General features: G+C 40.0%; 2 protein-coding genes across 2 annotated transcripts; both read right to left on the bottom strand.

Annotated features, from left to right (window-relative positions):
• Positions 1-4,214: 4,214 nt before the first annotated feature.
• LOC308105110 (chemerin-like receptor 1) lies at positions 4,215-5,286 on the bottom strand (the record flags this gene model as incomplete). Its single annotated transcript, XM_080455742.1, has 1 exon — positions 4,215-5,286. One exon carries the CDS (start codon positions 5,284-5,286, stop codon positions 4,255-4,257), a length of 1,032 nt encoding a protein of 343 aa, XP_080311868.1. The 3' UTR covers positions 4,215-4,254.
• A 6,793-nt stretch (positions 5,287-12,079) lies between these two features.
• On the bottom strand, positions 12,080-13,171 carry LOC308105109 (chemerin-like receptor 1; the record flags this gene model as incomplete). Its single annotated transcript, XM_080455741.1, has 1 exon — positions 12,080-13,171. The coding sequence occupies one exon, from the start codon at positions 13,169-13,171 to the stop codon at positions 12,080-12,082; it is 1,092 nt and encodes a 363-aa protein (XP_080311867.1).
• Positions 13,172-14,095: the final 924 nt, after the last annotated feature.

Genomic DNA, 14,095 nt, shown 5'->3' with positions numbered 1-14,095 from the left:
AAGGCTTTCATTGACCTTATGGAGAATAACAGGCTCAATCCTGTGGCTCCAAATGGCATTGATCTGGTTGGCCTCTCCACTTGCTCCATTGTTCCGCCTGATGTGACCAGGGATCTCTTGAGAGCTCCTGAGATAGGCGAAGAGGCCTACCAGGTATTCAGACAAACAAGGCCCACCAACTGTTAAATTCCATGACAAGATGACCAAGCAAAGCCTAAAAACATTCTCCAATATCTACACAAAAAGATCTCATGGAAAGAGTGGTCAGAATGTTGTTCTAAAGGCTGATAGGAACCTGTTCAGTCACATGATCCTGGTGGCTGAAAGTAGGAAGGTCAATATGAAGGATGTTCTTGCTCACCCACTTGGCCCATTGCCATGGGCACTGGCAAATGCTGATGGGACTTCACGGAAAACCAACAAGGATGCACTTGCCAGAGAACTGGAAAACAATGTGTCTCCAGCAAAACACATCCCAACTCCATCTACTTGCATCATCGACGGAATGAGCCTAGTTCAAAAACTGAATGGTGAAAACGTAACATTTAAACAAGGGGCAAAGTCAGTTTTGAACCGGGTCCTCCAGGAAGGCGCACAAAGTGAACGTATTGATGCTGTATTCGATGTCTACCGCAGGACTTCCATCAAGGATGCAGAACGAGTCAACCGGGGTGCAGACACAACACTCGAGCACAAGCACCTTGTTGGTGGACACTATGTAAGGCAGTGGCGAAAATTAAGAGAAGCCTAATCAAATTTCCGGTCGAGTGAAATTTCTAGTCGAGTGGAAACTCCCAGAGTACACACACCTGCTGCAAGGCAAAGTCCTATACATGACCTGCGAAGAAACGTGTTATTGAACGGGCAAACTACCAGGCAGCAATCTAGAACTGCTGTCTACAAGCATCTCCTGTTGTGCCAAGCCCTATTCTCCATGGATGGACTGACAACGATGGCAAGCTGGCCATTCACTGGATGCGTTCCCCATCTGCACCAGATGTGGTCTTGGAGCCGTTGTCTTGCAAGTGTGTGCGTTCGTGCAAACTGCCAGATTGCACGTGCCTGTCAAATGGACTGACCTGCACCGACATGTGCAGGTTGCAGACCTGCCGCAACCAAAAACAGGCAGATGATCCACAACCAGAATTTGAACTTGGGGAGTCAGATGAAGTAATTGATGACCAGTTTTAATGTGTGACATGGCCCTAGGCTTGTAAAAAACATCTACCCGGCAGCTAAACCATGAACAAGGACATAAGGAAAAAAGAGAAAAAAGCAAATAAAGAATAAGCCATACAAAGAAAAAACTGAACAAAAAATAAATAAAGTGGGTTGGCACAAGGGACTGAAGTCTCTTGTATAGTGCGATCAACCCAATGTTGCACAATGTAGACTATAGCTATATACTGTTGATGTTACTACACTGTTGTTACTGCTGATATACAGTATATGTAGATAAAATGACACATCATTTCATGCACATACTTTCATGTTGATCTGACTACTACTGTGACTCATGAACTGCTTTATTATAAAATGCTACTATTGAACAAATACTTAAAACGAGTCTGTGTTGTAACTGACTATAGTCCGATTAGTTTCGCATTAAAACTGCTTGTTTAATATAAGGCTGAAAATCTGTCCCTCAGAATGAAATAATATGGGTAAATTATACATTTCCTGAATCCTTAGGGTCATGTCAGCATTCCAGATTTTGTGTTTTGTGCCACTGATGTTTCTTGATGGCACAGGACTAAAAGAAAATATATGATTTAGGCAAATATTGTGTAAAAAATGTTTTATTCGAAGTTTGAAGAGCTCCAGTAACCACTGTACTTGTCCTACATATACACAAAAGGGCTTGAATGAAAGCTTAAAGTGTCCCCTTAAAAATGATACCAAACACTAGTGATAAATATTGAAATATGTACTCAACAGGAGCCAATACCAAGATATGCACCTGCATCTAAAATGGCTTTTTTCAATGGGGGAGGGTAACTGCAGCAGCTGATAACACCAATTTAGCTGTGACTCAGGAAGGGTTATCATACCAAAATGTTATCTACAGACATAGAGCTTCTCAAAAATGATAAGTAACCTTTGCCACCTTTCGGGTACCGACATCTCGTCTGGCCCATGGACTATTTACATTGAGTGTAATTCCGGCTTTCACCGGATGCGCTCCGTCACTACCGCCCATTGGGAACTTCCGACAGAATCTGCGGGTAAGCAGCATATTTAGAATTTGTACAAGTTTGGAGAAATACCGGCTTCACTAGTGACATTTCAGGGGGGGGGAGGGGGGGATAATTAGTGGTTTATATTATATAATATAATTATTGGTTGCATTGCCAATGCTTTGTCAATGCAAATGCATGGATTCATGGTCTTGCGGATTTTTTCCAAGAATCCACGCATTTGCATTGACAAAGCATTGGCAGATTCCGCCCCAGAGGTTAAATAAAAGTGCGGTGGGAGCGTGCCCTTACAAGTAAAAGTCCGAAATTAAAAATGTACTTGAGTAAAAGTACAAAAGTATTGGTATGAAAATGTACTTAAAGTAAAAGTACTCATTATGCAGAATGTCCCATTTCACAAGTTTTTAAATGTGTACAAATCTTTTGAAAATAGCAGATCTTAAGCTCACAATGTGTCGCACCGCGACGCATTGTGAGCTTGTAGATCAGCTATTTGTATATCCGAATACGAATGTATATGTACATGACTCGAAAGTACAATGACTCGGCACTCCTGATCTCGGGTGAGGACAATTTGCAAGTTGAGGAAGCTCTCAGCTCCGAACTTTCCAAAATCCGTACCTGGCTTACCGATAACAAACTGTCACTACACATTGGTAAAACTGAATACATTCTCTTTGGGACCAAACATTCCCTCAGTAAGTTGAAGGTTAATGACTTCAAGGTCAAAGTCGATGACACAATCATCTCTAGCAAAGAAGAGATTACCTATTTGGGATGTATTCTTGACAAATACCTGACAGGAGAAAGCATGGCAACAAAGGTGGTCAAAAGAGTAAACCAGAGAACCAGATTTATGGGCAGAGTTTCCTCTTTTGTCAACCCTCAGGACCTCAGGACCCTCTCAGGGGCTCTGATTCAGCCCCTTTTTTACTATGCTTGCTCCTCTTGGTACTCCAACACCTCAGTGTCACTGAAGACTAAGCTTCAAACCTCCCAAAACAAACTGATTCGACTACTTCTCGGACTGAGGCCCATGACCCACCTCTCTCCCAATCACTTTGCCAGCCTAGGCTGGCTCAGGGTGGAAGACAGGGTTAAACAACAAAAAATGGGACTGGTCTTCAAAATTGTAAATGCAGATTTGCCCGAAATGCCCCCTATACCCGCTTATCTGTCAAAATACCTCCAAAAAGTTAGTGACACCCACAGTCACGAAACTAGAGGGAGCGTAAACAACAATCTGGTACCACCCACCCATAAAACAAACATGGGCAAATTCTCCTTCTACAGCACGGCCACCAAGGTATGGAATAGCCTAACCCCATCCCTCAAAAAATGCAGTTCGTTGGGCTCATTCAAAACAGCCCTAAAAACGTATCTTTCTGGAGGCCATAAGAGGAGGTAGTACCAGTTTCCCTGTAGACAGACGACCCCCCTCCCCTTTTTTTAAATACAAATTTATTTTATTTTTCATGATGCTTTTTTGTACATAGTGGGGGGGTTTTTTCTCTGTTTTTTATGTTGATTTGAACTGTTTGGTTGCTACTATATATGTCTATGAAATTAATTCAAGGACACCAACGGAAACAAGTCCGCAAGGACTTTTTTGGTCGGACCTTTTAGTCAAAAGTATTATAAATGTAACTGTGTTGTTTTATATTCTTTTGCCTAATAACATTTTCAATCAATCAATCAATCCATCATGTTGTTGATATTCATAAAAGGAGAAGAAACAAAAGGAGGGAGAGCAGGGAAAAAACTAATACAAACATTAATGATGCACGTCAAAGAGAAGCTTTTCTTTTTTTTACTACAACATATTGTTTTGGATATCTTTAGTTTGAGAACCACTGATATAGAAACATACATTTTTCAAGACATTTTGTAGAATCCCCCAGAAGCAAAGTTTTGACTTACAAATGTTTACTTATATAAAGCATATAAAATATATATATACAAAGATTTGCACAAATGTGCCACGATTTTACCCCAAAAAAAACCTGACAGAGATGCGTTCCCGGTTTGAATGGGTTAAAGTAATTCAAAGACAATCCTAAACCTGGGTCTCAGACAAGGGAATCTCTTCACTGGTTCTCCCTGGGTTTGTGGAAGTGTTGGTCTGAGGCTGCTCTTCAGTGAAGGCTTTCTCCAGCACCTTTAGGATAGAGCTGCGGAATACATACTTGAAATCCTGACCCATGAACACGTACAGCAGTGGGTTCAGGCCGCTGTTGAGAAGTGCCAGGCCGGCAGCTAACCCGATGATGAGCCCATCATGCAGTGTTCCACTGTGTGTCACCAGGTTATTCACAAACTCAATCAGAAACATGATGTGTAAGCGTAAACAATTTTCCCAGCACAGGAAAAATGCAGTGATAACAGTTGCTATGATTTTGAAGGGGCGACCTGATTGGCCGGCCAGCGAACGATTATTCCTGAGCCGGTAGATGATGACAGAATAGCAGGAGACGATGACAGTGAAAGGGACCACAAATCCCATGAGGAAGCGAGTGATGGTCATGACCCCAAATCCAAGGTTCCGCAAATGAATCACTTCGGGTGTGCTGTAGTTACCGCTGGGTGCATAGTTGTCGTAGCAGTAGACAATGTCATCATGGAAGGAGGGCTGTGTGTCCCTAAAGACAAAGCTAGGGGAGCTCAGAGCCAAGCCCAGCACCCAGACACCCAGACTCACCCAAGACGCCTTTCTGACACTGCGGTGGTTCCTGGCCCACACTGGACACACCACACATACACATCTGTCAACACTGATGACCATCAGGATGTAGATGCTGGCATACATGTTCATGTAGAAAACGGTAAAGTTCATTTTGCACATGAATTTACCAAAAGGCCAGTGGTCGTCCAGAGCTATGTATGTGATGGTCAGGGGCAGGAACGCTGTAACCAGGAAGTCTGCCACAGCGAGATTGAGATACCAAACAGTGTTGACAGTTTTCTTCATTTTGAAGCCCGTCACCCAGATGACCACACCGTTCCCCAACACGCCGAGCACAAAGACCAGGCTGTAGATGACGAGGTTCACGATCTTGAGGGATTTTTGAAGTTCACCATACATCTCCATAATTGTCCTGAAACCTAAAATAACAAAACAATGAAGGTACATGCTTTGTTTTAACGGGCCATGTATTATTATTATACTGAAGATATTTGGTGCCAGGGACCCCATACATGATTTTTAAAATGTTTCAAATACATTTACACCCCTACTTGTAGATCAGCCATGATAGCTTTAGTCTCTGTTGATACTGAGCTGGTAGAAACTGTTTGACTGACGCCTCAATTATACTTATAAAAAAAATAAAACAGCAGACCCTCGAGGGCTTGTAGATCAGCCATGCTCGGCGTGAGACCAACATGAGTTTTTTCAGAAATGTCTTAGGATTTAAAAGAGTGGTTTAGAACAAGTGGTCCTCAAAAATAGCAGATGTACAAGCTCAGAGCACATCACTTCGTGCCACGCTGTGAGCTTGTAGGCCTACATCTGCTATGTTTGGTCCGTGGCCAAATACATATCATTTTGGGGGGTCCTTGGCAAGAAAAAGTTTGAGAGCTACTGATTTAGAAGGCATTTTGTAGTATCGACCTCAGGTCTAAATGGCTTAAATAGCTCCATATTCTAGATAGCAATCATTGCATATCTATATAATAAAGACAATCAAATAAAAGCATAGAAACCTGTTTCAAAGTGTTGAAGAGACGTCAGTCAGAGAAGTGTCTTGTTGTTCAAACTGTTGACACTGAGGAGCTCAGAGCAACTTATAGCACCCTATGGGTGTCATATGCAGCCAACCATAGTGCATTTTTGCATCTATTTGTTTATTATTAAAAGCGAGCCTCGCCGAATGAAATAACATACTGAAAAACTGTCATAACTGAGTATGAACTTGACAATGGACAATGGACAGTGTAAAAGTCTCCATGTTTTAACTTTGTTTGTTTTTTGTAAATGAACGGCCTACTTTTTTATCTTAGGTGTGTGTGTGTGTGTGTGTGTGTGTGTGTGTGTGTGTGTGTGTGTGTGTGTGTGTGTGTGTGTGTGTGTGTGTGTGTGTGTGTGTGTGTGTGTGTGTGTGTGTTGAACCGATAAAAAGGGTCAACAACTTGTGACTAAACAATAACTACATTAGATCCATTGGAACACTAGGTTCTTTCTTCCATTTTCTGAAAAGTAACCGTTTTGGACTCCACCAGACAACGTCTAAATAAGGCCAGACCACTGTTAGAACCGTCCAAACCTTGTTGGAGCGGTGTTGTTACAGACAGGAGATCCCCGAACCTCAGGGACCTTTTGAACGGCTTAGACACAGAAGGGTCTAAAATAAAAACTATAGATGCAAAAAGTACAAATGAAAAGCACAAATTAGATGAAATATAACTGAAGTACAACCAAAAAGGTAAATGCAAGTCAAATGGTTTTAACAAAAGAATAATTCACCACCACTACAGACATAGTAGCAAACAAAAGGGAAACAGCAGATAATAATATAAAACAAAAAAAATAATATCAACCCTTATTTACATTTTCATTTTTCTCCTTTATGGAACACACATCAAAACAGAATGAATTGACCCTCACCAGACCACCGGAGCAGTAGAATCCTTGTCCGTCTTAATCCAAATCAGCCCATATTAGTCCCATCAGTCCCATATCCGACCGCATTTTAAGCCCAGGCAAAAGTTTTAAAAAAATCATATTCACAACAAAAGACCCATGCTCATACACCACACGAGTGATGAAAAATCCAGGTCTCACTTCAGTTTCCCAGGCCACATCATGTGACCTTGTGGGATATAGGTAAATAACCAGTCACCCCCTTCACTGGGAGCAAGTCCATGAGTTCAGTCTCATGGTCAGTAACCCGAAGTTTCCCGGTCCAGTGATGTGCTGTGGATTTTTGAGCTAGTGGGGCTCTATTTTATGACGTCACGTGCACAAACACATAGCCGATCAGCTCAGTGCTATAGTTGAAATACTTTATTCAGCATGAGATTTTGTATGTAATTATATTTCTTATTATTTAGTTGCATTGTTATTTTTTGTATTTATTTTTTCAATTAATTAATTATTTTATTTTCCTTTTAATTTTATATAAAAGCCCTTTACATAGACTCACCCACACATAAGTACTTAAAATAATCAGACAACTTGTCTTTACTTGAATTACTTTTTTGCTTCATTGCTTTCAAAACAGTGGTTTTAAAACAATCATATGAACAGTCATAAGAACTTCCAACAAAGGACAGGGATAACTTTGTGAGTGTCTGGTAGGCTACAGCTCTTGTTCTTGGGTCCTCTGCTAAGCGATTAACCCTTTCACACTCTGCAGTGCAGAGACTATTGTCTCTCATTGTGAGAGCCAGGTAGAGGCTATTGTTTTAGGTGTTGAGGACGGCCCGTGCCTGTGGAGCGTGCGTGTGTCATGTGGGGCGCGAATGTGTGCAGCTCCAGAGCTACCGGGGCAAAGCCCCTGTGAGCCCTCCCTGCAGCTCATCCCTGCCGGTCACCCTCTCTCCATCTTTAACAGCAAGGTCAGCGCCAGCAGCGCCACCAGACACCGGCCTCCACACAGTCTGCCGAAAACCAGTCTTCTCCTTTCTCAATGTGTTGGCTAGACTAGGCACCACGGGAAGTACCATACAGGCATGTAGGAGGCCCAGGACTAACAGTATAGGGATATTTTCCTTTGTTAGAGCCGGACCCTTGCTGAGGTAAGGTACTACCTCTCTACAGCCTGCGGTTGCAGTTTAACGTCATGCCCAGGACACTGTTTCTCACCTACTGGATCAGCAGATCCTCATGGGACGTTTGCGATACCACAATGGGTCGATAAGAAGAGTTCATCACCAGAGGGCAGCAGCCGGGCAGCAGTGTTCGGGCAGAACCCCTCACATACATTGAGAGGAAGGTCTGGAGTGTTCCCAGAACCTGTATCATGGGGTTTGAACAGACTCCCGTTGTCAGTCCGGGTTTGGACCTGCTCCTTGGATCATGGCGGGTCAGGTTCAGTCTGTAAAGTTGTCATATTGTTCAAAGTAATAACAAAGATAATTACGTTTATAAAGGGGTTGTCCAAGAAAAAGAAAATATTTCTAGTTCAAAATAAAACAGGACAAAGGAAAAGAAAATGATTTGCAAACACAAATTGTAACTTGCTTCTAACTGCTTTTAGAAGGAGTGTTGTCAATCTACATATGTTTTTATACAAAATAAATGGGGTATTCAAGATGAAAAAGAAAATGTATGTCAAAGTTCAACAATAAATTGTCTGAGTGTTCAGCCAGCAGGGCAGACAGGTTGGTGTGTCTCTAGCTAAAATGTGTGTCACCTTATCACAGAAGACTTGGCACCGCCCCTTCCTGTCATGAGTCAAGTTCAACTGCTTCTAGCAGCAGCAGTGTTCCAGACATACAGTAATCAACTCACAGAGATACATAATTATGTACACTGCCTAAGGCAAGTATCTTCAGAAAAGCACATATTGCTTTAAGGCTCAAGAGGTCATACCTCCATATATGTTCGGAATCTGTAATTCAGTCTCAGAAGCATCTGGATATAAAGGACATGAAACACACTTGATGATTAATTTGAGGATGGTCAACTGTCAATATAAGACCATAAAAATGTTGCTTAACAAATATAACTATTACTTCTTTGTAAGTTAATGAATGTATACTCAATTATATGTTGACCTGTCATTTTATACAGAAGGACCCAAATGTTCAACTTGAGATTTCTATGAAGCTGTTAAACCCAGTAATGGATAAACATGACCTTGTTTCAAAAGGTTTAGCTGTTAGAACAGTTAGGGCACCATGGAATAAATAAAAATAGCAATGAAATCACTCAGTCTTCCTGAGTGGTGATTATTTTGTAAAATAAAGAATACGGCCTAAAGCTCTCGGGGACCTTAAAGGCATCCTAGGTCAATATTACAAAACATATCCTGAAGAACAGAATGTGCTTTCAAGCTGTGTAAAGTAAGAGGTGGAGAAATGATTGATGTCCATCAATAATGACAAGCCACCTGATATTGACAGCTACAGTAGGCTATCAGAATATATATCCAATCATATTTCTACTTCAATTAGGGCTGTCATGGTCATAAAATACTACTAATATTAAAACCTAATAATTATGAAATTTTACTTGACGATTAATAATCGCACAAATATTTAGAAAATGTTAACAATGTTAACAATTTCATTGTGTTGCAGGTATCGAACACAAAAAGTGCATTTCTGCCTGGCTTTTAGGCTTCATAAACAAAAGTTGCACAGGGCAGTTAATAACACATAACTTACATTTTCTATCATAATTAATAATTTGTATATTTTGAAATAACAAGATTGTGAGCTTGTAGATTTGCTATTTTCACCACTCCTCCTGAAACAAATGTCATCAGGGAAAGAATGTATGCATATTATACCAAACGATGCATGGCGATTAGGTGATCATTTAGTAATTGTGACAGGCTTAGCTCCAATAGGCTATTCCATGTTTCTAATCTGAGCCTTAAAGTCAATTCCTGCCCACATTTCTTTGGGAAAAAGTAAAAGTAATGTCACTGCCCAGCAAGGCCTAAAGTGCAGTTTGCTGGCTCCAATAATAGCCCAATAAACAGGTTTTTTCTTAATAACTTAAATAATGAAGGTATATCTGACCTTCAATGTTCATATACGACCAGTGTCAGAGAGTAGTCTCGCGTAGCCAGACAACTATTCCACAATCTCCGAATGCTATATAGAGTCTGGAACTACACCTCCCGAAATCCGAGAGGGGAAACTGGCACTTCCGTTCACAAAAATATATTTTAAAATATCTTTACATTTTATTTTTAAATTCTGAATATGCTTAGATGATTTCGATTTATATTAGGATACAATTGCACGACTGTAAAGACGAAACGGAAGTGGGGAGGAGGCTTCACATCCGGTTTATATTTTAATCATGATCAGAGCTTCTGAGTCCCAGACTGTATGACCGGAAACATTTGAAAATTGTGGGAGGCAACAGTCTGGCCAAGCGAGACTAGTCAGAGAGATGCATGTCAGGCTCTCCTAGACGACAGTCACGGAGAGGCCGACATCATCACTTCCTGTCCCTTTAACAAGTGTCAACACATACCACAAGAGTTCCTTCTCAAGTCCCTACATTTAGAGCACAGCTCAATGCAAGGTACCGTGCTGTATTAAACCATGATTGCATGGAATGCTCAGAACTGATTGTAAAATAGAAAACAAAATCAAGCTATACGGAACAACTGGAAAGTAATCTAATAGCCCAAAGGTTGCACGTCATTAAAAATAGGGCATTGTTTGTTTGCACTGAAATGGTTAGGCTTAGATATGGCCTTGTCAATCAGATGCATCATACTGGAAAGGAAGTCAACAGCCTGCTGCTACATCTATTGTGTCTCCCTGATGCATCTGTTACCACAACTTCCTTTTGCTTAATGACTTGCCATAGCTGAAAAGTAGAGGTTTGTGCAACATAGATCTTTGTAACCCAAAAGTCACACAGAAACACACAAAAAGCAAGCCTTATTTTGCAATAGAATTTTAACCATTTTATTGACTCTAAAACAGCTATCTGTTGGAATGAAAACCTTCAATGTCATAACCCATTAAAACCAGGTATGCATCGGTGCCATTTTAGATTTGAGCTAAAAACGTTATATTATACTTTGGCTATTCGAAAAGAGCAGATATACAAGGTCATAGCGCGTCAGTTCGTGCCGTGCTACGAGCTTCTAGATCTGCCGTTTTTGAATTGTATCAAAATGTACCTAAAGTACCAAAAGTAAAAGTACTCATTATGCAGAACGTCCCATTTCACAACTTTTCAAACGTATCAAATCTTTTGAAAATAGCAGATCTACAAGATCACGACGCGTTGTGAGCTTCTAGATCGGCTATTTTCAGATAGCCTATGTATAAAACAGGGCTGAAGTGCTTAATGAATGTTTTATAATATAATCTACAAAGTAACTAGTAACTAAAGTTTTCAAATAATTGTAGTGGAGTAAAAGTATAATATATTTGCCTCTGAAATGTAGTGGAGTAGAAGTATAAGTACTGAAAATTGGAAATACTCCAGTAAAGTAAAAAATACCTCAAAATTGAACTTAGTTACGTTACACCACTGCACAACATTAAAATGTGTTTTATGACTGTGTGTACAATTACAAACTCTGAAACCTGAATCAAGAATAAACTTTATTGTCACATCACTTGTTTACAGGTGTGAAGAAGTGGGTGAAATATACATACATACATACATACATACATACATACATACATACATACATACATACATACATACATACATGTATATATATATATATATATATATATATATATATATATATATATATATATATATATATATATATATATATATATATATATATGTTTTTGCATAAGCTCCATCATTTTGTTGTTATTCATAAAAGGAGAAGAAACAAAAGGAGGGAGAGCAGGGAGAAAATCAAAACTCAAACATTAAAGATGCATTTCAAAGAGAAGCTTTTTTTTTAAACTGCTAATTCAACATATTATTTTTGGATATATTTCATCATCGTCTCAATCATTGGAGAACATCTAGGCTACTGAGAAGAAAAGACGTTTACAGTTCTAAATCTCGTCTAGCGAGACTTAGTGTGGCGCATTCAAGACAATCACGTTGCATAGTGTTCTGTCACTATGAATGCCAGCGCGTTTTTAGCTGTGGCGGACCCGGGATGGAGTTAAGAGATGTTTCTACTGTACCATTCATCCTAGGATATCATGACATCAGAGAAAAGGTAAGAAAACCGTGGTCCAAAATTCCCCTTTAAAGTAATGCAAAGACAATCCTAAACCTGGGTCTCAGACAAGGGAATCTCTTGACGGGTTCTCCCTGGGTTTGTGGAAGTGTTGGTCTGAGGCAGCTCTTCAGTGAAGGCTTTCTCCAGAACCTTTAGGATAGAGCTGCGGAATACAGCCTTGAAATCCTGACCCATGAACACGTACAGCAGTGGGTTCAGGCCGCTGTTGAGAAGTGTCAGGCCGGTAACTATGGGAAACCCGATGGTGAGCCCACGATACAGTGTTTCACTCACCAGGAAATTCCCAATATTAAGCAAAAGCAGTGCCATGATGTGATAGGGGGCCCAGCACAGGAAAAACGAGGCGATAACAGTTGCTATGATTTTGAAGGGGCGACCTGATTGGCCGGCCAGCGAGCGATTATTCCTGAGCCGGTAGATGATGACAGAATAGCAGGAGACGATGACAGTGAAAGGGACCACGAATCCCATGAGGAAGCGAGTGATGATCATGACCCCTAATCGAAACTTCACCAACTGAACTGTGTTGGATGCAAGGTTGTTGTAGCAGTAGATGATTTCCTTATCATGGTCTGAACTCACTGTGTCCCTAAAGATGAAGGAAGGGGAGCTGAGAGCCAAGGCCAGCACCCAGACACCCAGACTCACACAAGACGCCTTCCTGACACTGCGATGGTTCTGGGCCCACACTGGACACACCACACATACACATCTGTCAACACTGATGACCATCAGGGTGTAGATGCTGGCATACATGCTCACAATACCATCCATATTGCACATGAATTTGCCAAAAGGCCAGCGGTGGTCCAGAGATATGCTTGTGATTCTCAGGGTCAGGAGCGCTGTAACCAGGAAGTCGGCCACAGCGAGGTTGAGGTACCAAATTGTGTTGACGGTTTTCTTCATTTTGAAGCCCGTCACCCAGATGACGACACCGTTCCCCAACACGCCGAGCACACAGACCAGGCTTAAAATGATGAGGGACATGATCTTGATGGTATCAGTGTGTTTTTCATCCTTGTCATCATCAATAGGAGACGGAGTCCAACCAGAATCAGAGTTGTTTTCCGAGTAATAGTCTTCCAAGTAAGAGCCGTTATCAACAGACAGATCCATCTCTTTATTGTGATAAACAGCAGTTGTGGTCACAATCTCTATAATTGTCCTGAAACCGAAAATAACAAAAATAATAAAGGTACATGCTTTGTTTTAACAGGCCATATATTATTATTATTATACTGAAAATATTGGTAGCACTTGCTATGCATCCTATGTGTATAACGCATCATGAACATACTTATAATGCATTATAATCTGCTCATAACCCTGTATAATCAGATTTATAAGAGCCCATAAATACTCATAATGCTTTATAACCATAACCATAACACATTATAAAGCTTGTTATAAGGACTTATAAGTTCAAGTATAAATACATTGTATTATGCTTATAACACTTGATGGTTACAGTTATAATTATTCATAACAACGTATAATGCACTCATAACACATTATACAGCATGTTATAATGACTTATAATGTCAAGTATTATAATACTTCATAATTGCTACCCACTTGGTAACACTAGCTATGCAACCCAAAATGTATTCTCATAGCTATAATACATTATAATGAATCCTTTATTATCACTATTATAATACGTTATAATGCGTTATAATCACAGTTATAATGCATTATAAGTGATAATAAGGCATTATAACAGTGATTAAAATGCGTTATGACAGTGAGTATAAGGCATTTTAGACGTTATAATACAGCATTATTAAATGATCAGAAAGTAACAAATGGCCACTTATAATAACTTATGATCATAGTTTAATGCATTATAACAGAAATTATAATGCATTATAACAGTGATTTAAAGGCAATAAAAATGTAATAATACCACCTTATAAAATGATCATAATGTCACATATGTTCACTTTATAATAACTTATAATCACAGTATAACGCCTTATAAGTGATAATAAGGCATTATAAACTTGATAATAAAGCCTTATAAAATGATCATAAAGTAAC

This window comes from Gymnoscopelus braueri, assembly GCF_963280865.1.
Source record: "Gymnoscopelus braueri genome assembly, chromosome: 17".
Lineage (NCBI taxonomy): Eukaryota > Metazoa > Chordata > Actinopteri > Myctophiformes > Myctophidae > Gymnoscopelus > Gymnoscopelus braueri.
Note: the sequence above shows the minus strand (reverse complement) of the source record. Positions and strands in the feature narration are given on the sequence as shown.